The sequence below is a fragment of the Nomascus leucogenys genome, chromosome 25 (genome assembly GCF_006542625.1).
Source record: "Nomascus leucogenys isolate Asia chromosome 25, Asia_NLE_v1, whole genome shotgun sequence".
Taxonomy (NCBI): domain Eukaryota; kingdom Metazoa; phylum Chordata; class Mammalia; order Primates; family Hylobatidae; genus Nomascus; species Nomascus leucogenys.
The window spans coordinates 25110085-25138058 of record NC_044405.1 but is presented as its reverse complement, the minus strand read 5'-3'; the positions used below and the strand labels follow the sequence as shown (position 1 = coordinate 25138058).

The window sequence follows — 27974 nt, the reverse complement described above, 5'->3', positions numbered from 1 at the left end:
TATCTCCTGCTTGGGGCAGGTTTCCAAAGCCTACAAGGATCCACATTCTCCTGGTTCAAGCTGCTTCACAGCCAAGATCTTGAAGAAGATCTTTAAGAGCAATTCATTTAGAATAATGTATAACTTCACTTTTTCACCAAGGTGTATAAGCTTTCTCTGTATGATGTGGAATGAAATTCTATTTCAGCTGATCTAAAGCTGTCCACTGCTCAATCTCAAAAAGAAAGAAGGAAGAAAAGGATGAAAGGTAGGAAGAAAAGATGGAAGGAAGGGCAGGAAAGGGGGAAGGAAGGGGAAGAAGGAGGAGAGGAAGGGGAAGAAGGAGGAGAGGAAGGAAGAAAGGAGGGAGAAAGAGGGTGAGGAAGAGGGCAGGTGAAATATGAAAAGGCTATAAATGAGCATGTTGCTTTGATGTTTTAATTTTGAAAATTATCACGGCTGTCCCTGTTATTAGTCTGAGATCACCTCTATTTGCCAGAGGCTAGTTAATTAAACTTATGAGATAATGGTACTATGGAGACAAGAGTTTCTGGTTTGGCTGAGATGTAGCCCGTTAACCTTATTTTGTTCCAGGGGCTTAGACCACAGCCCACCCAAGTTGCCCATCTACAAACAAGACCCTGGTCAGGAGGGAAGTCAGGAGAAAGTGTAAATAGAGACAACCTGGTGTGTTTGGACTGTGGGTCAGATGACCAAAACTTTCCTCCTCTTATTTATGTGACCTTAGGACAATCTCGAGTTCACCAGCAACTCTGCCTGAGATCCTCTCCCAACCCACCTGCAAGGCCGTGGTGAAATCAAAGGGAAGACAGCATGGGGGAGCATTTTTTTTTTTTGAGACGGAGTCTTGCTCTGTTGCCCAGGCTGGAGTGCAGTGGTGCCATATCGGCTCACTGCAAGCTCTGCCTGCCGGGTTCACCCCATTCTCCTGCCTCAGCCTCAGGAGTAGCTGGGACTACAGGCGCCCGCCACCACGCCCGGCTAATTTTTTGTATTTTTAGTAGAGACGGGGTTTCACCGTGTTAGCCAGGATGGTCTCAACCTCCTGACCTCATGATCCACCCGCCTCAGCCTCCCAAAGTGCTGGGATTACAGGCGTGAGCCACCACGCCCCGCCGCATTTTTTTAAACTATGCAAATCCATAGAGACGTAAAGAATTGCAACCAGGGATTGGTAGGAATCTCCACTTCTGTCCACAAGGCTTCAAGCACTTTCACACCCAAGACTGATCAGAAGCACCGTACTTATCCAAGGTGTTCCTTGCTCAATGAAGTTATTATAATGCTCACTCCGAAGGGCAAAACAAACAAAAAGTCACTCTTCTAACTGAGATGGATGTTAATAAATTCCCTCTCAGCATTAATCCCTAAAGTAACCTTCAGGCAGAATCAGCTCACTTGTTGAGCAATATCACCCATTGACTGGGTTTGTCTGGAGACTGCGATGGCTTTAAATGCCCGGCTTAATAAGCAATTCCAATGTCATTCTTTCCCCATCTGGATCAATATCAGAAGCAGCTTTGTTTGTCCATTTCTTCCTTCTGGAGTAGAGACTCTTTAGAGTGTTTGGAGCCGAAAGCGCAAAGGACCCCACCTCTTGAGCATCAGTCACTTTTGTTTTGATTTTTTTTTCTGATTTCTTCAAATACGGAAAAGGAAGGAGATAAAGGGCCAAGAACCCCCAGATGGAGACCAGAGCTGTTTGAGTTTTTACCTTTAAGGCGCCACCACCCATGTGCCTCTGGTATTCACAGCAGCACTCACTATCTCTCAGTATGGTGGATTCTGAGCTTTAGGCAGCTCAGAGCTTCATTGCCCTAGCAGGAAACAGATTGAGAGCTTTCTAGCCTGGGATATGTTGCACACCTTAGACATTAATGACTTTAGGGAGGTGCTTTTTTCACAGCCAGTGCTGTCTGTGAAAGTTATAAACAGCACATTTCTGACACACGTTGCAGGTGGATACTCAAAGTTGTCTCTGTTCCTTTTCAAAGAGGCTCATCTTGGCTTGGTAAGTTTCCATGTGGACTATTGAGATTTGTGCAGAATTGGCATATTAGACCCTCAGTGTGGACTCAAGCTTCACCTCCACCTGGATTCCAGACACCTGCACCCTCTGGCCTACAGGAACAGCAAAATTCTAGATCGCAGGCTGCTCTGTCTTCCGTGTACCCTGATCCATCCTCAAACTCTGATCTGACCACAACCCATATCTGAAGCAGAGCAGAGCAGAGCTGAATCACTGCTGCAGGCAGGGGCAGAGTGTATTCCCTCTGTAACCTTTCTAGAATGCATTTCTTCCTCTTGCCTTCCATCCAGCCACCCTGTGCCCAGGAGCAAGATCAGCCAGGCAGCATCCTCTGCCAAAACTGACCTCCTCTCTTGGGTATGATAGTGATCACTCAATCATCTTTGGTTCCTGGACTCAACATCAGTTCCTTCTTACTCCAGGCTGATGCCCAGCCTTGCACACGAAGCCTTATTCCACACAATTCCACATACCAAGGAGAGTTGATAGATAAAATATACCCTAAGCAGAATCTGCCTAAGTCAGCACGTAGGTCTTGAAAGATAATCTTGCACCAAGAACACAGACACAAGTGGGAGGGGGAGAATGTCTACTGGGAGATATGGAGCCACAAAGGGCCAGGGGTAGGGGGCAGTGAAATTTCTTTGGAAATAAATTTTTGGGTTATATTTTTTTATTTGAAAAATCACAGTCCATTTAATGGTAGCATGTACATCTGTCTGCCTATAAATGCAAGTCCTTCTTGGGACCTCTCTACCTACTTAAGAGCAGAAAAATAAGAAAGTGACTCTGTGTGTGTACATGTGTGTGTGTTTCCTCAAAATCCAAAGGTGAGATAAACTTAAACTTTTATGGTTTGGGATTTATTCAAAACAGGGAGAGGAAAGTACCCAGTACATTAACATTTCATCTTATTTATTCTTGGCAATCATATAATCATATCAAATCAAACTAAGTCTTAAGTACTCCTAGAATATCCCCACACCTACTGAAACTTCTCAGGCCACAGTCTCTCTCCCAAAGAAGGGGCACAGGTATTCAAGCATGGAGCCTCAGCTTGTGCAAGGCTACTCACACTCAAAGAAACACAACTACAGTGAGTCCCACAGGTAGTTCAAAATAATACTTTCCTCTGTAGCATTTACCTACAGCCTGGATGTGAGGGGATTCTTTTCTTAAAAGCAGGTGTGTTCATACACCTTCCACCCGCAGAAACAGAACCTTTTGGAAACAAATGCATCACAGCTCACTAAGTCAAGAGAAATCCATTCCAGTTTTAGAAATTCAATTTAGCTTGGGTAAGCCTCCAAGCTCTGAAAGTAAGCCCCATCACGAGGTTTATTATTCATAAATCTCTTTTTCAGGTTGGAAGCCTCCCAGCAGCCACTCTGCTTCCAGTATTTTTCTGCTTTTGTGTGTCAATAAAAAAATTTAACTCTTGGAGTCTCTCCAGACAACCAATATCAAGGTATGGATCAAGAAATCCAGCAATGTTGTAGTTTCCCCCAAAAATCTTTTGGTTGTGTTCAAATTACTAATTTGTGGTGAATAATCTAGATTCAGATGGTTGTGTCTATATTTGTAAACATGTTTGAATTTAATTTAGCCATTTAAATGAGACAAAAAGATTTATAATGGAAGCTATGAGGTATTGTTTCTTTCAAGTAGAAAGTTTTTTCCAGAAATGAAATCTGTGGCCTAACTAATCAAATGATGAAGGCACTTTGCTCATATAGGAATGAAAAATCTCTGAACCTCCAAGCCCTGAAACGTTTATTTTCAACATTTAAAAAAATTATAACCCTAATATTTCTGAAAAACCTGTCTTCCTACTGCAGATGATACCACAAAATCTAGTTCTAGCAGAATCATTGGGTTTGAGTATGTGTACTGAGGTTAACATCCTGGGAAAACGAGGAGGATTTTGAAACATTCTGGAGAGTATGCAGTAGGTCATATTTCACATCAATAAATACCATGATGACAACAACAACAAAAATAAATATTGAATTTATGAGAAATTTGATTCCCAGAAAATGGTGCTCTCAAGATAATATTCAATGTAATGAAATGGCAGGAAAGCCCAGGAATCTAAATATCTTCTGAAGTTTTAATGTACCTGACTTGGGTCTTTTGTGATCCAAATAATTTCAAGGCACCTATAGTTCACTCCCACAGTCTTTATTGCTTTATACGTTAAATGGGAACCTCAACTAAATTTACAATATTTGGATAACGAACACCCTGACCTGTACGGACAATTAATACAATTGAAAATGTTCCTTTTATTATTAAGTGTTACTATCCAAATTTTATAACATTTTGATGGTTTTTTAAAATACTTCATATTTCAATACTCAAGGGTCCTTGCTCCTTCAAGACATTTGATATTAATAGGAAATATACATTAACATAACAGATCTCCCTAGATATGTGTAATGACAGAATAAAATCATTTGAATTTCAATGGAATGTAATACTAGGTTAAAACGGAAATTCCAAGATGATCATCTCATATCAGGAATTTAAGAATAAAAAATTAAGTAACTTTAATTCTTTAGGAAAATGTTTTTTCGATTACTTCTAGAAGTTTTTACCCTCATCTTTCTTGGGCTGTTCTGGTTTTTGTCTTTGCTCCTTTTTAAAGGCAAAAGTACAGACTTTAAATAATAATAAAGTATCATGTACAAGTATCATATATAGGCAGTTTTAGCTGAAATTAAAGTATAGCATGTTAATAATAATTTACATTTATACATTGCCATTATCCAGTAACTGTAAAATAATCTCGAATTCCCTTTTCTACCCAAAAGTGACTATCGTTTAATATCTAGAATTATCTAAAGAAAAGCCTTATTCATAGCATCAGGAATATTTCCATTTAATTAATTTTTATACCTCCATAAAAAAACTCACTCAGTTTCCACTGGTGTGGACCAGTTTTCAGCTAAAAGAAATTCCATGTCTTTGAATGGCAGAAAATGGCATCATCTACAGTAGCCGGTAATTCCCTTTGGTGCAAAGCACTGAGTGTGTCAGCATGGTTTGAAAGACCAATAGGATGCCAACGTAAAGCCAAGAGGCAGAGACATCGAACACATAAGTCCTAGTCCTGGCTTCGTCACCACGTGCCTGGTCTTCAGGCTCCTCCAAACATGACATGAGACATGCTGAGCAGTAGTTCCCAAAGTGTGAACCAGGTACCCTGGGGGGGTGCCTACATCCTTTAAGGGAGCCCAAAAGATCAAAAATATTTTTGGTCTTATAAAATACATTGTTATTATAAAAGGTAAGAGTTTGATCTTAAAGGATATTACTTGCTTTTTTAAATCTCATACTCTCACAAGTGAGCAGTGGAATTTTCCATAGGCTACACATCACATGATATAACAGATTGAATGCAGAAGCCAATATGAAAATCCAGCTGTCCTCTGTCAAGCCAGACTTTAAAGAGAGTTGCAGAAATGTAAAATTGCCACTTTTTACTAAATATCCTTTTCCATTTTGGAAAATATAATGACTTTTCATTTTTCAAAATGTTACTTACATTAACATGTAGTAGGTTTATTATTTTATTTTTAATAAATTAATAAGAAAACCATTTAAAACTTTCTCCATTTTAATTTCTAACATAGGAGACAGTGTATGGCAGATACACCTGATATCAATAGCCTAACTTAAGCATACCCTGAGAATGACCCTATGGTCTAAGAAGAATGTGTGCTTAGAGTTGAGTTCCAAGCTAAGGAATCTGGGAGTGGCCAATCTAGAGATTCGTTCTTATCTATGAAGAACATCTGAATTCCCAGCCCATCCCATGGGATGCAGGCCATACAGGGGATTGGGGACCTTTGTTTTGGAATGAATGTAGATTGCCAAGTAGAAGTTGCTAGAGGGAGGGTGCCAAGTGAAAACGTTGTGTAAACTGCATGCTTGTTAACAGGCAGTTGTGGTTCTTTTATCCAGCCCATCGCTGCTGGACTGCCCTAGAGGTAACTCCCCTCAATAAATCCTATGTCTTGTTCACTGCCTCCAGGTCTTTTCTTCGGTACCATCTCTATTAGAGTCAGTAGGGTTCCAGCATGACAAACATCAATAGATATCACCAACATAAACAAAAGTTCTTTGGGGTCCTCAAGAATTCTTTAAAATTGAAAGGAGTTGTGAGAACAAAAATGTTGGCTGGGTGTGGTGGCTCACACCTGTAATCCCAGCACTTTGGGAGGCCAAGGTGGGTGGATCAGCTGAGTTCAGGAGTTCGAGACCAGCCTGGCCAACATGGTGAAATCCTGTCTCTACTAAAAATACAAAAATTAGCCAGGCGTGGTGGTGGGTGCCTGTAATCCCAGCTACTCAGGAGGCTGAGGCAGGAGAATCACTTGAACCCTGGAGGCGGAGGTTGCAGCGAGCCGAGATTGTCCCATTGCACTCCAGCCTGGGCGACAAGAGCAAAACTCTGTCTCAAAAAAAAAAAAAGTTGAGAATCACTACAATAGAGGATCTCTGAGAAGTCTTTTGACTGTAAAACTCTGTAATTCTAAGGTTGTGAGGTTCAGTGGAAAGGAATTTGCGTGAAAGATGGCTATGAATGTATGAACTGGGAAAATCAGTGGAGGCTCACAGTGCCCTATGCTCCCCTATGGCAGGCAGTGGGTCCTTCCTCATATAGGCAACTACAGTATGCTCCTCCCTTTTAAGCCCCATCCTTTGCTCCTTCCTCTGCTTCGTGCCTTCCTTGCCAGTACCCCACACACCCACCCCAACTCACACACAGGAGACAGGGGAAGCCCTGGGCAGCAAAGGAAGAGCCATCAGCCTCATGGAAAACCTTATTTCCTTCTTCTCCCAGCCCCCTAGCTCCAATTAGGACATTGTAGAGCCCCCACCTCTCTACTTATTGATATGATGACCCCTTTATCCAGGGAGCACTGCACTCACCCTGCCCAATAGGACTGTCCTAAATGGGTGGGCATGTTGGCAGGCTGCAGATGCAGAGCAACATTCTCACACTTGAGTCTTGCTCAGCTCAGACCCACCACCCACCACCCACCACAGAGGCTCCAAAGGGGTTGTCAGGCCCCAGGGAATTTTAACAGGTGGTATTTCAGATTGGCATTATCCACAGTCTGATTGGTGGACACCAGCATCAATTTCATCCAGTCGGCAGCAAGAGTCATTTTCCATAAAAGGAGAGTTCATCTTGAGTTAACAGAAAGGAAGAACACCCAGAGTCTCACCTCACCAGAACTATGCTGCGGCCCTTGGTGCATACCACTGGGTATTTTTTATTATTATGCTTGTTCTTATGTCAATTGCTAAAGTTAGAGACCTGGGGTTCCAACTGGCTCTATTTCCTTCAGGATCCATGGACTTCCCATTTCTAGCTAAATCTCACCCCAATGCCAAGCCTCCGTTTCCTGATCCATAAAAATATGATGATCATTCCTACAATTTAGGATCATGGTTGAGATGGGCACATGAAGAGGCAGGATGCAATGTTCCTGTCACTGCTATCGTTTTTATTTGCTGGTGAATCACTGCAGTGACATTCACTGACTCAGCACCTTCCAACGGACCAGCACCGCATCCTGTGTGCTCCGGAGGGCTGAAGCAAGTTTTAAAACATCATTTCAGAAGTTGTGTACTTCACAGTTTTCAAATCACTTATCTCATTTGATCTCATTTTATCCTCACAACAACTTGGATGATTCTCGCCCACCCTAATGAAGAAAGCAGAGAACCAGATTTGCATTGTAATTACCATGTTGCCCAAAATGGGAGTCCTCCTATGGAAGGGAAACTTCTTATCATGGCATTTAGCTAGCTCAGTTTCCTTCGTAAAACCAGACCTCAGCGCTCACTGTGAATTGCTAAAATCCTCTGTAAGCTGAAGCACAGACACATATAGAAAGCTGATTGGGATGGGATGTATGATCCGCACCTGCTGCGTACCCAGGGCTGCAGATGGCAAAAGAGAAAGAACTTGGACTATTCATGTCCTCTTACCATTTTCACCAGATGTCTTGTCTTTTCCATTGGTTGCCCCAGCACCTTGTCGCTAAAGGCAAAAAAATAAAAGAAAAAAGAAATTGTTATCAGATATACTCGGCATTACTTTTGTCTCTTTTATTGTTCCAAACATCTCTTGCATTATATCAAGTTCTATGTTACTTTAGCTCAGATGGCTAAAACACTGTGCTAGTGAGAGTAGGAATGGATCCACCAAGAAAGGATGTACTGAAGCTGCACAGACCGACCCCGTCATCCACATCCACTGCTCTAGGAATGCAGGTCACCAGTAACAAGAGAAACCAGGAGGGAGATCAAGCACAACTTCACTGCAAATATGAAGGCAACAGCCAAGGTTCTGTATCAGCTACAAGATCAGCATTGTTACTTTTGTTAATGATGGTCATTAGGCTGCTGTATTTTCATTCCAGTCACCATGTCCAATGTCTTTTTTTTTTGAGATGGAGTCTGGCTCTGTCGCCCAGGCTGGAGTGCAGTGGTGCAATCTTGGCTCATGGCAACCTCCGCCCTCCAGGTTCACACCATTCTCCTGCTTCAGCCTCCCAAGTGGGTGGGACTACAGGCGCCCACAACTACATCTGGCTAATTTTTTGTATTTTTAGTAGAGACGGGTTTCACCGTGTTAGCCAGGATGGTCTCGATCTCCTGACCTCGTAATCCATCCGCCTCAGCCTCCCAAAGTGCTGGGATTACAGGTGTGAGCCACCACGCCCGGCCCAATGTCTTCTTTTTAAATAAATTTTAATCAACTAAGAAACTCTTATGTTTCCTCCTACTTATAAACTATTTTTTCTGCCATTGTTTATACCTAGCCTTTGCATTTTCATTTTACCAGGTTAACTAGAAGTATGAAGTCTTTTAAGGTTAGACTTAACTCTTTGGGCAAGATTCTCTGGGTGTGAAGTCTGGGGAGCCGCGTGAAATGCACCACACATGTAAACAGAAAGGGTGTTTCCTCAAAGCTTAACGTGATTCTAGTTGATGGAGAGAGAAGCATTTTGTCAATCCCACTTTTTGGTTGTTATCAAAAAGTATGCTTTGAGTTGAAAAGGACTGAAAAGCTTATAAAGTCTCTAACTTTTTTTTTTTTTTTTTTTTTTTTTTTTTTTGAGACAGAGTCTCACTCTGTCCCAGGCTGGAGTGCAGTGGCAGGATCTCGGCTCACTGCAACCTCTGCCTCCCAGGTTCAAGCTATTCTCCTACCTCAGCCCACAGAGTAGCTGGGATTACAGGCACGTGCCACCACCCCCGGCTAATTTTTGTATTTTTTGTAGAGATGGGGTTTCACCATGTTGGCCAGGCTGGTCTTGAACTCCTGACCCCATGATCCGCCCGCCTCGCCCTCCCAAAGTGCTGGGATTACAGGCATGAGCCACCATGCCTGGCCAAGTCTCTAACTTTCAGATGAAGAAAATGAGGGAGGTAGGGAGCATGACTTGCCCCAGATCATGCAGCTAATGAGTGGCAGAGTCAAGACTGGAGCCTGGACTTCCTTGACCTCAGGAATTGCTACTGTGATGCCACTATCTGAATGGGATCCTAGAAAAAAACAGCAGAGTGCTGAACAAGGAGAAAACCATGATAGGTGACTAAGGGATAAGGTACCGTCAAAATTCATATTTGGGTCCAGGTCTTTAGCTTAAAAACAATATCAGAAAAATAACAATCAGCTCCCTTTGACATTCAACATTGTCGTAAGAAATTCTCAGGTCATTTGTCAACCCTTAATTAATGGTAAATGGGTCATCTGGGAAAACCTTGCTTTCAGAGTCTGAGAAGTATAAATAAATAGAGTAAATGATCCAGATTTATATTAACAAAGTGAACCATCCTCGTGTGCGCTTATTGCGTTATGCAGACAATAACCCAATAAAGAAGCAAAGTAAAGCTTCCCACTTATTACCAAGACCATTCACCTTCCATCTGAGTCAATGTGAAATGATTTAAATCAGTTAAACCATTTCTTAAATATAGTAGATTTGCAAGTAAAAATGCCTGCTTCTTTTTGTCTGTCCTTATGTTGATGCCTCCTCTTTTTAAACACAAGGCTCGTACGTTTGCTGCACCGGGTGGAAATCTGACTACTACTGAATTGGACAAAATCCGAGATGGAACAGCCGCCTCAGGTGATTAAACTCTGGCATTCAAATCCAGTATCTTTCCCTGCATAATTCATAGATGGCTCAAATAAAAGAAAATTTCACGGAATAAAAGAACAGTGTTTTAGAGTAGAATAAAGTCAAATTAAATGGAAGGCAAGTGCAAAATAGGTGCATGCTCAACCCCACTGTCTTTAAATGCCTTAAACATGGATGCCTTTCAAATGTCATGAATAACTTGTTCCATAAAAGATCACTTTTTAGAAACCAGAGGAAAACCAAAATGAAATGTGCACAGGGGATAAAAGGAGTCATTTTTTCGGGATTTCTAAGATGGGGTTTTTATGTCAGGTTCTATTTAATGGAGACACAATGAAGGTGATTTATGTCATAGGAGAAGGTGTCGCGCATCAAAAAATAATCCTGACAAAAAAGAACTCGTTATTCAAAGTATCTCGTTTCAGAATTCTTTGAGACCTTTTGACATTTTCAATGGAGGTCTGAGGGCAGAGGGGGAATTCTCCAAGAGCTACCCTATTCCCAGGGTCTGGTCTTTACAATGCCAGGCAGTTGCAGTTTCACTGAACTTATAGTGGAGAGAGTCTACACCAGGCTGGGTGTCGGGTAATCATGGCTCATGCTGATGGGGCCAGGCTTCAAGGGCGCTCAAGCATCATCAACTCATTGAGTTCTGACAGCATCCCTGATGGGGTAGATGCCCTTAGTGTCCTCATCAGCCTCACTTTACCAATTATATCCTGAGGCACAGAGAGGAATTTGCTCAAGCCCACAAAGTGGGGAAGAGGCAGAGGCAGAATTCAGCCCCCAAGAAGCTGGCTCTGGAGCCCTTCCTTTTAGCCACTGTACTTAAGCATCTCTCAGTACTGTGTGCAGCATCCCTCCTGAGGGCCTCTATCAGCGGGTGGGGAGTTAGGCGGCAGTAAGATTTGAGTTTGAAGGTAAATGTGACTTCATTAACACCACAGGCTGGAGTTTTAAGAATGCTTGGCTTTTAGGAGTAAGCAGAGTCAAATGACAGCCACGGGCTCAATTCCAGAAATGCTATCAGATCTTTGTTAATGTTTAAATAACATAAGCACCCAGAGCTAGGCTCTACTAAAATAAATAGCAGATGGATGTGTGGATGGATAGATGAATGGATGGGTAGATGAATGGATAGGTGGATGAATGGGTGGGTGGGTGGGTGGATGGATGGATGGATGGATGGATGGATGGACCTAAGGATGGATGAGTGGGTGGATGGATGGATGGGTGGGTGGATGGATGAATGGGTGGGTGGATGAATGGATGGATGGATGGATGGATGGATAGATGAACAGATGAGTAGATAAATGGGTAGATGGATGGGTAGATGGGTGGATGGTCAAATGAACAGACAGATGGAGGTAGTTCATTCTCTAAGCAACCAAGGAAAAGATTCTTTTTCATGAGGTGATAGAAGTTAGCGTCTTCGGGAAGAGGCTGCCTTTTCTCTCCACCCGACTCTCATCCCCAAATAGGAGAAGATGTGACCTCTTATCTCTGTTCTAAATGAGCTCCAACTACAAGTTCATCATCCTAAGAACATATGTTGCCCACTAAACAGAAGTAGTCATAGTTCAAAAGTATTATTTATTATAATTGAACTAATAAATGAAATCAAGTATTCAAGAAACAGGGCACAATAAATTGGCTTCAGAGCAAACCCTGATATGAGATTCTGGAATCCTGAGCTCTTTCTTAGGAATTTCAGAAATGATTCAATGGTATCATGAATGCCACCAATGTGTCATTCGGTTTAGATATCAATATAGCTTAATATGTTAGGTTATGCAGAAGGCAGTACAAGTTCTCCCTAAACAAATATGCATAGCCACAATGACCAACTTAATGCAGGTGTAGAAAATATGCTATTAGAATTATCTAGAGAACTACGGACTAGAGTATTTGAGAGCTTCATGAATATGCATTCAGATATCTGCGAATTTGTCAGCAGATATCTTCTTTGATGTTTTCCAAGGGATCTAGAGAGTGAGTCAGTTATGACTGCTAAGAAGAGCATGGGTTGATACATGTGGGATTTCGCTTATCTTTTCTTCTGGGGAAGGGGGTAGTAGGGTGGTAGTAGAGGAAAAAGTCAGCATCAACTTCAACTACAGCAAAACCAGATCCATTAGATTGTCTAATAATTCCACTCCCAGGAGGATGCCACCATGAGTCTTGCAGTCTATGTCACAATACTCAGCTCAGATGTTCTCATTCTTGTCCTGATCATCTCCAGCCTGACACCCACCCTAATGACTTCTCTTTCATAAAATGCTCCTGTTTGGGACCCTCCGCAACACCTTGTCCCCATGCAGACATGGCATCTTCCTGGATGTTCACCGAAGAGTCTAGAAGAAGGACACCCCCTTCCTCCTTCAACCGCCTGAAATCAGCGTCCCTGGTGCTCAAGCCAGCTCTGTGTCTATCTACATCATCAGAGACACTGGCCCTCCCTCTTTAAACATGTTAGAGCAATGTCCCTATTGTTATCTCCAGAGACCTCCACAAAACACAGGTGGCCCTCTGTGAGACAGTGTATTCCACTTGGATTGACCTTCACGATCACAAATAGTAACACCACTTGGCTCTTTCAAACAAAAGGCACATTTCCCTCACAATGACTTCCTTCAATATTGTCCTTATTTCACCATTAGAACATGCTACATACCCATCTAAAGTTCAACACAGGAATTCAAAATCACAGCCTGCATCCTTGGCCCTGTGCCAGGCAGGTGGTGCGTGTGCTGGGACTCCGTGGAGGGGCCACAGGAGGATCCAGGGAGGCAGATGAGACTCTCTGGGTTCTTAAACATGTGCCAAGCAACTCACACAGCTTCAGAAAGCGAGGTTTCCATTCTTGGCAGTGTTCATGAATAAAAGTAGAGCGCTTCAGAATTTAATAAAACCCCAATTAAAGGGAACCTAAATAACAAATGGGTGTATGAAGATCCTTGTGCCTCTAAATATTTCCTCTGATAATCTCATACGTGCCCAGTATCCATAAAAAGGCAAGAGAGGTGTTTAAAGATACAATTTTTTGAGGTAAATTTTCCTGAGAGTTCTGTTGCACCAAGATCTGCAGGAAAGTAGTGAAGAATATCTATTAGTCTGGGTTTCCCAGAAAACAGAGCATGAGGCAGATGCCAGTTGCACTACGGTTTTATTAGAGAAGGCAGTGCCAGAAGTGAAAGAGAGAGGATGGGAAGGTGGGGAGTGGAGAGGCAGCTGCTATGAGGATTCTTCATCAGACTGGCCATTGAGAGGTATAACCAAATGCTGATCCTCCAAGCCCCGGAGGGTAACCATCTTTCTACCCTCTATGTCTATGAGTTCAATTGTTTTGATTTTTAGACCTGACAAGTAAGTAAGAATACGCAATGTTTGTCTTTCTGTAACTGGCTTATTTCCCTTAACATAATAATCTCCAGTTCCATCCATGTTGTTGCAGATGACTAGATCTCACTCTTTTTTATGGCTGAATAGGGGAGGTGGGGATGGTTAATAGGTACAAAAAATAGTTAGAATAAATAAGACCTACTATTTGATAGCACAACAGGGAGATGGTAGTCAATAATAACTATACATTTTAAAACAACTTAAAAGAGTGTAACTGAATTGTTTGTAACTCAAAGGATACATGTTAAGGGAATGCATATCCCATTCTCCATGATGTATTTATTTCACATTGCATGCCTATATCAAAATGTCTCATGTCCCCTATAAATATATACACCTACTATATACCCACAAAAATTAAAGTTTAAAAAAAGTTTTAAAACACAAAATTCTAACTGCTGATCTTACAGTGTGGCCCCTGAGAGCTGTGTGAACTGTGTCTGAGGACAGAGGCTCTAGGGAGAAGACTAAAGAGTTATCCACCATGGGGCGGAGGATTACCCAGATGCCGAGGCAAGAGACTGAAGGCACAAACTGTTTCAGTATACTAAAGAAAATAGTTAGAATAAGAATAGTCATAATACAAACTAGATATAGAGATGATCATGAACAATTATCAATCATTATTATAAACATTATTAATCATTAGCTTTTAATATTACTCTTTGTTGCATTACTAATGTAACCTAGGAATAACCGGCGGACATGGGGTGAGGTGCTGAAGGGACATTGTGAGAAGTGACCTAGAAGGCAAGAGGTGAGCCTTCTGTCACGCCCGCATAAGGGCCACTTGAGGGCTCCTTGATCGAGCGGTAACACCAGTGTCTGGGAAGGTACCCGTTACTTAGCAGACCGCAAAAGGGGGTCTCCTTTCCTTGGAGGAGTCAGGGAACGCTCTGCTCCACCCGCTTCTTGTGGAAGGCTGGATATTATCCAGGCCTGTCCGCAGTCATCCGGAGGCCTAAACCACTCCCTGTGGTGCTGTGCTTCAATGGTCACGCTCCTTGTCCACTTTCATGCTCCTCCCGTACTCCTGGTTCCTCTTTGAAGTTCATAGTAGATAGCAGTAGAAGAAATAGTGAAAGTCTTAGAGTCTTTGATCTTTCTTATAAGTGCAGAGAAGAAAACGCTGACCTATGCTGCCTTCTCTCTCTGCTTCGGCTACCTAAAAGGGAAGGGCCCCCTATCCTGTAATCATGTGATTTGCTTCACCTTGTCAATCACTTAGAAGATTCACCCTCCTTACCCTGCCCCCTTGTCTTGTATGCAATAAATAACAGCGAGCCCAGCCGTTTGGGGCCACTACCGGTCTCTGCGTCTTGATGGTAGTGGTCCCCCAGGCCCAGCTGTTTTCTCTTGATCTCTTTGTCTTATGCCTTTATTTATTACAATCTCTCGTCTCCACACACGGGGAGAACACCCACTAAGCCCCGTAGGGCTGGACCCTACACCACCAGCTGCCGTCTCTCGCTGATCCAAGGTGCTCCACAGAGCACCAATTCCCCATGCATCTGGACCATGCAAAGTCTTGCACCTGGCATCTGCCTGGGTTGATGAGGAAGCCCCAAGGCAAGGGGTGGAGGTGGAGGTGATTGATGGGGGCAGGAGATGACATGCTGTTACTGTGCAACTGCCTGAAGTTTGCAGAGCCCACGCTGAGTCAGCCACCCACGGGGGTCCTCAGAGAGGGCCTAGTGACACATGAGAGGTGTCTGACTCAGCACACAGACATGGCTGGGTGACTATTTTTTTTTCACTAAGTTGCAAAATCACAAACAATCCCTTCATATTCAATACCCTGCTAGTTGAACGGACCACATCAAGTTCCACGTGAATAGTTGGCCTTGGATCCATTTCTGTCTGTACTTTGAGCTTAGAATGGACATAAAGATAAGTCTGACCATATGTATGCTACAGTTAGGAGCTGTGCAACATCATTAATACCTAGGTCTTCAGTTCAGGGCTTGAATAGAAAATGTGCTGGCATCCTGAACATCACTAACAGTCCCACAAACAAATTCCTTTGAAAACAAAAAACTCGATGACTTCTCAGTCTACTATTCTTCCTTGTGAAATCCATTACAAAAATCACAGTGTTTTTGAAATAGCCACCACTGGGTAAAGCAAGCAAGGCATTTCCCCTGGGCACAAAATTTAAGAGGGCTCCAAGAAACTCAGTAATCAAAATAAATCATATGTTAATGCAATATTTTTCAAATAAAAAGTACTGCAAAACGTCATGATGAATAAAATATTAAATTTTTGTCCAGGCACGGCGGCTCGCACCTGTAATCCCAGCACTTTGGGAGGCCGAGGTGGGTGGATCACCTGAGGTCAGGAGTTTGAGACCAGCCTGGCCAACATGGTGAAACCCTGTCTCTACTAAAAATAAAAATAAAAAAAAAAAATGAGCTGGGTGGGGTGGCAAATGCCTGTAATCCCAGCCACTCTGGAGGCTGGGGCAGGAGAATCGCTTGAACTGGGGAGGCCGAGGTTGCACTGAGCCGAGGTCATGCCACTGCACTCCAGCCTGGGCAACAAGAGTGAGGCTGTCTCAAAATAAATAAATAGATAGATAAATAAATATTAAAATTTGAAATAGACAGGATTGGAATGACTGATATTTCCTTCTGCCTTGGGCTTCAGTGTGGCTCAACCCAACTCTAGTCACCATGTCTCCCTGAAGTAAGGAAAAGATTGGAGAAACCCAGTAATTCCAAGCTTTCAGAAAATTATTCTAATACAGTCATTGAAACCTTTTCATTGTATCATGGGCCATGCCTGGGCCTGAAGGACTCCTGTGGTTGTTTTGAGAGTATTTATTATACTACCTCTAGAATGCTGCAGTGGAAGGCCTCGCTTCCACCCTTTGTTGTCCATACCCATAAAATCAGTGTGCTATTCATATATCAGTAAGAAGCCAACTCACCCAAACCTGTTTTATCATTCATCATAACCCAGAACATGAGACAGATCATGCCTATTTGGGAAATAATTCAGCCCAGTACACTTTGTTCCATCTTTAGGATAAAATACAAGTTCCCATTAAAAGACACTTATTTTTCATTCCAGAGATTGAGGAATATGAAATGCGAAGTGAATTCCAGCTGGTTAAATTTGGGGTCCAAATTGCAGTCTAATAATTTTTTTCTGAATGTATGCCTCTAGCATTTAAGTGGGTAAATCTGTATTCACTTGGTTTGAGGCCGGGCGGGGTGGCTCACGCCTGTAATCCCAGCACTTTGGGAGGCCGAGGCAGGCAGATCACGAGGTCAGGAGATAGAGACCATCCTGGCTAACACGGTGAAACCCCGTCTCTACTAAAAATACAAAAAATTAGCCAGGCGTGGTGGCAGGCGCCTGTAGTCCCAGCTACTCGGGAGGCTGAGGCAGGAGAATGGCGTGAAACTGGGAGGCGGAGCTTGCAGTGAGCTGAGATCGTGCCACTGCACTCCAGCCTGGGCGACAAAGTGAGACTCCGTCTCAAAAAAAAAAAAAAAAAAAGAACTTGGTTTGATATTTAATTTGGTGAGATATGGTTGGACTGGGGGGGTTCACCACTTTTGAAGACCCCTAAGGGTTAGGGAATAAGGAGGCTTCTGAAGCTGTCAGGGCCCAGGTCACCCCCAAATTTCTTAGGGTACCATACACCCCTCCCTTTCTTTCCCATCTCGCCAGTAGACTTGCCTATGTGGCCACCAAATATTCGGAAGAGCTTTATTCATAAATCTGGCTTTGGCAACGCTAGAAAGAGAGAGAGAGTCCTCATGCAGCCAGATCCATAGGGAACAAGGGACAACTGGACCCACAGAGGCCCCTGACTCACAGAGGCGTTCCCTCTCAGCCCAGTGATCAAGCCACCCAGGGATGGAAGTGAAATGGGCTCCTCCCAGTCCTGCTGTCAGCCTCTCACGGCTACTGCACAGGAAAACTTCTCTAGTTAAAGGACTATGGTGTCTCCCAGGCTAAGAAGCAAAGGCTACTTTCTAAAGTGAAACGTGGAAATTAGGTACATTTACCAATGTGCAAAGCTGTCAGGAGAAAAAGTCACGGGTACGGGGTCAGACAGGTACCCAGACTCAGCCAGGTCAGGGGACCAACTCCTGGACTGTTCGTTTTTGCCTTTGCTGAGCCAGGTCCTGGGCTAGGCCTGAGGATCCCAAGCAGAAGGGACCCACTGCTCCCACTATGGTGGCTCACAGCCTGGAGGGCCAGGCAGAGAATAAAGCAACCATCTCAGCATGGAGGGGAGGAGCTGAGACCCAAGAATGATTGACATCAGGGGCAGTGGGGGAGTCCCCTAACTCACACCGCTGTCAGCTCTTGAGGGAGGTGTGCCAACCACTGACTGTCCCCACCAGCTGCGTATCACTGGAGAAATTCCTCATTGAAGTCTCAGTCCCCTCCCTGCCAAAGGAAAATGATAATCCATGCCTCCTACTGGCCACATCTAAGGAACCAGGACCCAGCAGCCATGCTCTCCCCACCTGTTCATCAATGACAGCATTTACCACAAGAGCCGTTGTTGAGTGATGTTAAATGGGTGGTTTATCTCTATGAAAAGAAAGGAAGTATTTGTTCCTAAGTCTTCTTTAAAATTTTGCCCCCTGTTCCCAACATCTGACTTCTGTTGGCCCCTGTCTACCACGAAGTTGCTGAGATTCTGCAAAGGAAGAAAGTAATAAATCCATCTCATTCTCATGGTGGCTTGAAAGCTCTTGTTAGCAAGTGCTACTTAACACCTTCTATCCCCCGGTGATGTGTCTTCTCTTAAGTTATTTTTCTCCACAGTGCTGTCTTCTTTTTGTGCTGTAGCATCCTGATATCAACACTTCTAATGGTTTCAGGGTTTTTAGTTACCCTGGAATGGCAGCATCTCGACAAGCAGTTCCCTAGATGGATCATAAAAAAGGGGAAAAACACAAATCCGCATATCTTTGGTATATATTGCACATGGGGACCATGAAGTTTCAGATATTGCATATTCCTCGCACAATTAATACCCCACACAGCAGAGACACAAAATGCAGGACTGCCTCCAGTCACCCCAGTAAGCCCTTCTAAGGGTTTCTTGTCTGCTTTCTCTGAATCACCATGTTTATAAAGAAACAAAAAGGCCTGTTACTATGGTACTATATTTAATGTTATTTTGACAAAGGCTAATCAGGCTCTTAGATGATCCACCTTTAAATGAACAGAGAAACAAAGCCACAGGGATTGCACAGTGAAATGGCATCAACAGCCGGGCAGGTAAGCAAGTAGCTGACGACTGCTTGAGGCCACCTCGATCATTAAGCAAATGAGTTCTCAGGAACACTGAAGACCTATCATTAAAGGCAACTTTGAAATCAAAGTTGCTGAATTTGTCTGAAGAGCAGAAAAGACTTTTATGCCTACATTTTGTGATAGAGACAGAAAAGATTTAAATTCTCGCCAGTGATATTTTTAAGTCATCTATAATTCTCCTAATAACATTCCAAAAATTGAGCATTAATTTAATCCCTAAAGGTGTAGAAATTCATGTCAAAAGAAAACTTCAGCTAGAAGGTTTTTAAAAAAAAAAAAAAAAAAAAAAAGTTGGTTAAAAAAAAGTGATGGGATTTTCAATGACAAATGCATTAACCTTTCTAATTCCTCCTCTCTTCTTTCATTCTCACCTCTGGAAGACCCAAAGGCTGAAATTCTGCCTCAAATACTATATTCTATTCCTACCATTTTTTCTCCTGACCTTTATGGTAAGAGAATTAATTCGCATCACTGCAGTTTAGGCAAAACATTTATAAACGTACCATCATTTTCAGGTATCCATGATTTATTTTATTGGAATTAATTTTGTACTTTTTTTTCACAGCTATATTTCTAAAATTCGCATTTTCTACTTTAAAAAAAAATCTTCTTTGTGCCAATTTTCATGTTGAAGAACACTGTTTTCTATTTGCAAAAGTAGGATATGGCCATTGTGAAATTTTTGGAACATAAATGTGCAAGGAAAAATGCAAAAAGCCACCTACAATTCAACTAATCAGAGTTAATCCATGTTAATACTTCAGAATATTTTCTTTCCATCTTCTTATAGGTGGACATATATATACTCTCTCTTTTATAAAACCAACCACATGCCATATATATAATTTCATAAAGGTATACATTTATGTATATATATACAACATATATATGTATACATTATATATGTATACATATATATGTATATATGTGTATATATATATATACAATTTATATATACAACTTAAAGAACAGTTGCTATTTAATGACTTCTGTGTGGACTCTTCTAATTTCACAGATTTCACAGTGAAATGTCCAGCCCACACTGTTGAATTCATTTGGAACTCCCCCTGACTTTTCAAATCCTACATATTTCATACCTGCCAATAAAGCCACTTGTTTATTCAACTTGGCTCAACGAAGACTCATGGTGATGACTTGTGTGTTGCTGTCAGTTTCCTGAAATCAATATCATAGAAGGTTCTGAATGGTCCTTGGCGTTAGGCAGAGCTACTACCACTTTTGCAGTGTGGTGGGCTGAATTGGGACCTCCACTCACAATTCACACGAGGAAGCCCTAAACCCCAAGTACCCCACAGTGTCATCCTCTTGAAAGAGAACATCTTTGCAATCGAGTAAAGAAGAGCTCATTGGAATGGGCTCTAATCAAATATGACTGTGTCCTTATTAAAAGGGACAATTTGAACACAGACGTGCAGAGGGAAGACAGTGTGGACACACAGGGAGAAGACGGCATCTGCAAGCCCAGGAGAGCGGCCTGGAGCAGATCCTCCCTCACGGCGCTCAGAAGGAACCAACCCAGCAGACACCATGATTGTAAACTTCTGGTCTCCAGAACTATAAGAGAATACATTTCTGTTGTTTAAGCTGCCCGCAGACTAATTAGTACGTTCAGACAGCAACATAGGAAAGAACAGACTCATCCACAGACGCTCAGGAAAGAAAGCCGGGCACAGGCCCGGCTCTGCAGGCTCTGAGGCCTGTCCTGGCATCCTTTCCCAGGGGAGGGAGAGGGTGCCTGGCTTTGGGGGATGCCCAGAGCACAGGGGAGGGCATCTCCTTCAGCGCAGCTTGGGTGTGTGCCCTCTGCCGGGCATGGGCTGAATTCTCTCCTGAACCCCAAACCACATGGAGGTAGGACACTCCCTGGGCTAGAAAGAAGAGATGTGTCCTCCCTCAACCACATGCCCAGAACTGTTTCTCCAGCCCCGAACCAGAGGTTTCCCCAGCTGCCAGCGTGATGTCCTTCTCAGCTGCCTTGTGAGGGCAGCGCCTGGCAGAGGGGCGAGCTGTGGTCAGAGCAGAGGGAGGGCAGCTGGGAGCTCCGCTGGGCCTCAGGCTCGTTGCTTCTTAGCAACCGACACCTCCCACAGCCCTGGCTCCCCCGGGGACTACATGGTTGAATAGCCCCCTGGAGCAGGAGCAGGTGGCACTTGCTGAGTGTCAGTTTGAGAAGGGGCAGGACAGAAACCCATTTAAAGGCTCCGGCCGGGGCTGCTGTTCAGAATCACAAGCGCTCCCATTCATTGAATGCCCTCCCTGCAGTCAGAGATCCTGGCATAATTTACAAAGACCAGGAACATAGGTCACTCTGGTGTCATTTTGTTACTTTTCTATACTTCAGCTCTTCATTATAAAGTAACATTTATAAACTGTTGCACTATGAGATTTAATTGACTTAAAAGCCGATATGATCATACTATTCTCAAAACGGCATAAATACCTTGCATCGTAATTGGGCTTATTTTTATTTAAGGTGTGCTGGTGAAGCATGTGGGCTCTAGGGCCAAGGGTGGAAAGACAGGACTGCCCATAAGCACACAAAGAAACTGTTCGGGTGATAGAATAATCGCTCACTCTCTCTGTCTCGCTCTTTTTTTTTTTTTAAGACGGAGTCTCCTCTGTCACCCAGCCTGGAGTGCAGTGGCATGATCTCCGCTCACTGCAACCTCGGCCTCCTTGGGTTCAAGCGATTGTCCTGTCTCAGCCTCCCGAGTAGCTGGGATTACAGGCACATGCCACCACACCCGGCTAACTTTTGTATTTTTAGTAGAGACAAGGTTTTGCCATGTTGGCCAGGCTGGTCTCGAACTCCTGACCTCAGGTGACCTGCCTGCCTCAGCCTCCCAAAGTGCTGGGATTACAGGTATGAGCCACCATGCCTGGCCAGAATAGTCTATCTCTCAATTATAAGACTGCATATGTGTCAGCTGGGTGCGGTGGCTCACTCCTGTGATCCCAGCACTTTGGGAGTCCAACACAGGCGGACCACCTGAGGTCGGGAGTTTGAAAACAGCCTGACCAACATGGTGAAACCCCATCTCTACTAAAAATACAAAATTAGCTGGGTGTGGTGGTACATGCCTGTAATCCCAGCTACTTGGGAGGCTGAGGCAGGAGAATTGCTTGAACCTGGGAGGCGGAGGTTGCAGTGAGCCAAGATCACACCATTACACTCCAGCCTGGGCAACAAAAGAGAAATTCCATCTCAAAAAAAAAAAAAGACTGCGTATCTGTCAAAACTCATCGAACATACAACTAAAAGGAGTAGATTTTACCACATGTAAATTACACCTTAATAAATTTAACCTCAAAAATAAGTGTGCTGGAATCCGACTACCCAGGTAATCCCAGCCCTGGCCCCAAGCAGCTGTGTGGCCCAGTTCAGGTCACACTTAATTTCTCTGAGCCTCAGTGTCTGTTTTTATTAAATGAGAATAACAATATACCCACCTCATTATCGTGTGAGAACTAATGAGATAAAAACGCTCACATTGCATGGATTTGGTCTCTAGGAAAAATCAGAGAGCAAAATAATGGTAAAACAGGGTTAAGAAGAGATGTTTCTCCATTTTTTCATTGTATTCAACTTGCAATATAGTAAAGGTTATGAAAACAGTGCATTGAGCTCACAGTTGAAACACTGGGAGTAAATATGGCTGAATCATCACAAATAAATGATTCCGCTCCTCAAAGCCTCAGCTTCTTTATCTGACCAGTCTCTTTTTCACAGTGAATTAAAATAAAATAGAATACAGAAAATATGTACCTCACATGGATGTTAAGAGACTCCAAAGAATACTAATATTTGTGTCATTTTTCTCATGAAGGATGCAGGCTCTACCTGTGTTATGAAGTTGTTAATTTCAGCTGAAGTTTCCTGGATCTCTGATTCTGACGGATGCATTTCGTGTGTTTCGTACAAATCACAGCTCATATTTTTTTCTAGAAAGGGAAGATACAGGAGGAGGGTACACTGATGACAAAGAAGAAATGTGGATGGAAGTCCAGGAGAACTCAGTGGCCCTGTTACAAGGTGTGTGCATCTGCTCCAATCAGCAGCCTCTCCCCAATCCAGAGGTTGGATCAAAGGGCCCAGGAATCAACATACAAGCACCTCCATTTATCCCAGCTACAGCCAAATTCACCTGCGCGCCCCCCAACCCCACCAAGCCACCCTTGGAAACCCCATGGATCTGTAGGGTGCTAGGACAATGCATAAACGTAGGTGTCTACCACCTTCTGCATCTGAACTGCACCCAAAGAAATACTTCTCCATCCAACCCACTTCTTTGATTGCCTTCCTGAATTTGTGTTGAATCCTTAGATTAGTCTCAGAATAAAGGCTGCTGGTATATGAGCCAGATGCTAGCCAGAGCAGCTGCTGTGATTAGAAAAAAAATAACAGTGGGCTCTCGGACAAAGGCAAAGAGACCCAAATGTTTATTACAAGGTTATATTCTCACAGTCTACATAGAAGTTGCCAGATTGAAGTAGTACAGAGAAGAATAGAAGAGATTCGATTTCTCTCCCCATCCCTAGAAGTTATGGCTGACCAGCCCGATGCCAAGAGTAACAGAGGGTAGAAAACTGTCAATGAAAGATCAGCGTAATGACAGAAACTGAGCTGTGCCTGTAACTCACCCATTTAAGGGCAAGTCTTTCTTATACAGATGATTAGGAGAAAAACCAACAGGCAGGGCCAGTCTTCTAGAACTAAATGAAACTGACAATGTAACCATTTCAAGAACACTAAGGATGCCTGCCTGTCCCTCCGAGGATGACGTGGTTCTTCTAGCAATTTTATACTTCAAAGGCTAGGGAAGCTGACATGAGATCAGAAAACCCACATGGGGTCTTCCCGGATTACAGAAACCGGCCACGGAGAAAGACACATCTTTTCTTTGCTTTCAGCAGTAATACCGGCTTTCCATTCCCCCAGTCCTCCCCAGTACAGTCGGTAAAATGCCATGCCAGGTGTACTCAGATAAAAGCCAAAGAATGAACAAAGGCCACAGAATGAAATGCCGCCATCGCTGGGAGACTCTTCCCTGCCGGTCCCTAAGCAGTCATCCATCCTGAATGATCTCTCACCATGGCCACACTGGCTCTGCCATGGTTGAGCCAAGCACAATGTACCGCTGCAGTCAGCATCCTCATCAAGTGAACAAAAAGGTGTGAGAAAGAAAGGACACAGGCCAAACCTACTGTTATCCAAGAGAAGCCCATACTTAGAGCTGAGTGAATAGATGACACCGCTAAGTTCGGCAAAGATGTTTTCCTTTCTTTGCACCAAGGCACAAGGCTCTGTCTGCAAATGCAAGCAGCTATGTTTCTTCAGTCACAGTAACAACAGCTAAACACTTTCATGGAAACAAGCCTACTACGAGGTGGCTACTACCTTTATCTCAACTGGGTGGAGATAAAACTTGAGACACAGAGAGGCTTAGGAATATGCCCAAGCTTTTTGCAGCTACGTGAGGGGATCAGGGAATGGAATTTGAGTCTAGGCAGATCGACTTGGTAGTCTGAGCACTTGCCATTTAATCTTTCTGGTCTAGAGGGGGAAAGATTGGCTTGGAAGATGGAAAACCTGACCTGGACGCCCCCTTTCTGCCATCAACAATGCAGACATATTATGCCTCAGTCCATCTGGTTGCAGAGTCGGAATCACGTTTCCTGCCCTTTCTTATTTTAAAGCAACATTGTGGAAATGTATGACATCGCACAAGACTCTGCATTTGAAAATAGGTGGGCCATTTTAGGAAAAAGACGGGACAAATGCATTTCACATTGTCAGGGAACTCAATAATGCATCACACAGGTTCCCGTGTCCGCTGTGATGTCAGAATTGCAGATGTACGTTTCATGCATCTGTGAGGACAGGACCCCGGCACCATGAAAACAGCTCTTGCTTCGTAATTCACTCTGTTTAGGTGTCTCAATGGGTTTTTCATGTGTTTAACTGGCTTCCTAGAACCCCATGCAAACCCTTTTCCTATGGAGGCTAATGCCACTGTTCCTGCCATGACCTGTTGTGATGAAATGCAGGTGTGTAGTTTATCTGGCACTGTGTGCTGCTAAACATGTTTCTCCAATAGTGAGTGTCCCAAGCTTCAGAAGCTGGAGACTTTCTTTTTTGGTATAATAATAAACAAATAGCCAGGTTTTTCCCCCCAACATTCAACTAGAACAAAAATAGCTTCAGAAAACAGTAGAAGCCAGAGGTTGTATACTTTTGGAAGAAAAGGAATGTTTTGTCCTAAATCAGCTGCACAGCCCAAGAAGTGGATTGAGACTCAGATTAGAAGACAGGTAAAAGTTGTATGGGCCACTTGATCAGCTGCTCCCTGCAGAAGTGAAAATTCTCTCCCACAAAAAAAAAAAAAAAAAAAAAAAAAACCACGATCACCACTACCAACAACCAACTCATCTAACAGCTGTGCCTCCTTCATAATAGATATTTGTTCCATATTTTGTTTCAAATTCCTCTGAAATCCAGAAGGATTTAATTGACTGGAAAATAAACCCAATTCCAATTTAAACATTGTTTTCCAGGAACAAGGCACTTACAAATGGCCAAAGCTCACACCACCAAATTACTTCCTATCTGCACATATTGATCCCGGAATTACTAAGGTAGACCTCTTTATTTCCAAAGCCCAGCATACAAAAATGTTTCTTTAATTGAAAAGCCTAGTACATCTGCATTCTGTTCCCTCTGGACATACTCAAGAAGAAGAAGTGAGGACCAAAGACTTGATAGAAAAAGACTTGGGACAAAACTGGCCAGCGGATGCTTTCACCTGGATAAACAACCAGCACTCGATAAAGACAGCTGGAATCAGAATTCGAGGACATTTGCACACAGAGTTTAGCATTTATATGGTCTTTAAACATACACAAGTATACACACACACTCACACACACGCACACACATGCACATGCATATGCATATTCCAAATGATTTTGAATCCATTTTATTACTTCATCATCAAAAGAGTCCTCAGCACCAGCCAAGCTGATCCTTGAACACAATAGTTTCTTATTCAAGCATGCTGCTAGGGAGGCTTCCTCCAAACCAACTTGAAAGCTCCCTTGGATTGGGGGGAAAGACCCTCCACCCACTGACCTCCATGGTCAGGCTTGGGCCATTTTGAGAGCTTCCACTTGGGCAGGGAATATATATATATAGCTCCAGACATTGCAAAGATAATGGAATTATGTTTCTTCAGCTCTGCCTCTTTTGTTTTTAGTTTGTTCATTAAAAAGCAATTGGGATGCTTCTTATTTTGACCCAGGACTGGCCTCATGGGAGAGTGACCCATGCGGTCCAAGGGGGCCCACTCTCAGAAGGGCCCTGGCTTGGTCTGATATGTTGCTGTCCCCATCTTCAAATTCTAATCAATGTTTAACAAGGGGCATCGTATTGATTTTTCATTGGGGCCACAAATTATGTCACTGGTCCTGCCCTACTCCCTGTCACAGGTTCTTATGGATGTCCAAACTCCGAGCTACGTTACCTCAAAAAGAGGTTGAAGGCAGAGGGGGCCAGCAGGGAGGGTTACAGAACTGTGATGTGTTTTTAACTGGACTCACTTCTGCCAGTATCTGCCTGACTCTTCAGCCCGTGTCCTTTTCCTTGTTGTAATACTAATGGGGACATTAAGGAGCCAGAGAAGGGGCCTCCAACGCCACTGCTTGTACCTCTGGAGTTACATTTAGCAGCATTTATATTTTGTCATGTGAAATTCGAAATCCTCATCCAAAATGCAACTGTGGGGGAACTCTCAGAGGAATTTCAGCCAATTCTGGCTCCCAGCAAGAACTCAGCAAAAAAGTGATGACATGGAAATTCATAGAATAGTGCCTGAAAAATGAAATGAATCATTTTTAAAGATGGCAAAGAAGGAATCTGGATGAAAAATAACTATGAACTTGAAGGAGGTATTTGGTGGAGGTGCTTGACAAATTGCTACATCTATTTTAAGAAACTTTCTTGGCCGGGCATGGTGGCTTAATGCCTATAATCCCAGCTCTTTGGGAGGCCAAGGCAAGCAGATCACTTGAGGTCAGGAGTTTGAGACCAGCTCAGCCAACGTGGTGAGACCCCATCTCTACTAAAATTACAAAATTAGCTGGGCGGGGTGGCACGCACCTGTAATCCCAGCTACTCAGGAGGCTGAGGCAGGAGAATCACTTGAACCCAGGAGGTGGAGTTTGCAGTGAGCTGAGATAGCGCCATTGCACTCCATCCTGGGCAAAAAGAGTGAAATTCAGTCTCAAAAAAAAAAAAAAGAAAAAGAAAAGAAAAGAAAATTTTCTTCAAGAAGAGGTAAAATATCCCACATTTCTGAGGTATAGAACATTTCCAGAAATAATATTTGAGGTGTGGCACTGTATTATCTAGATATTTTGACAGGACTTAAGCATATGTGAGAGCAGAGTTATAAATATAGGGTTGAGCCCATCCCCTGAGCAAACTTCAAAGAGAAGACAGTAATATAATGGTTAAGAAGCCACTAGAAGCTCTGAGATACAGAGTGCAATGATACTCTACCATGAGCAAGCACAGACAGATACTCTCACAAAGGGAAATAACAGACAGACCTAAATCCACGTACACAGTTCTCACAACTGGATCACGTAAATTTTACAACCAACCAATGTGTGCACTTTCAAAAATGTAATTGACTGTCCTCATGCAATCTCTTTCCAAGATACAGAAGACTTTTCACTTTTAAAGAAAGATGCAACAAGTCCATAGGGCCCAAATATTCATCGATGTGGATGAGAAAATGTCCAAGATGTTTAAAGCAATTTTTGTCACCAGGCAGGAGTTTAGAATTAACTACAGTATCATAATGGACACGTATCTATATAATGAGCTTGAAGATTGCTAAATTCTCACATGGCTCTAAATTGTATGACTTTTAAGATTCACAGAGTGCTACCGTACTGCTATTCTTCAGTCAATGTGTGCTGAGCCCCTACTTCTGTAAGCCCCTGCTGCTTTGGGAAGGTTACCCATTGGCATCTTCTTTCCACTCCTTCCCAGCCCCGCAATGGCA

At 43.2% G+C, this 27974-nt stretch overlaps 1 protein-coding gene across 1 annotated transcript in view; it reads right to left on the bottom strand.

The window, feature by feature from the left end:
• The window catches only part of PCP4 (Purkinje cell protein 4), a 64313-nt gene that overhangs the window by 25557 nt on the left and 10782 nt on the right, over nucleotides 1–27974 (bottom strand). Inside the window, exon 2 of the mRNA XM_003280257.2 lies at nucleotides 8036–8087. Coding sequence (XP_003280305.1) covers nucleotides 8036–8087 — 52 coding nt within the window. The remainder of the gene's footprint in view (nucleotides 1–8035; nucleotides 8088–27974) is intronic.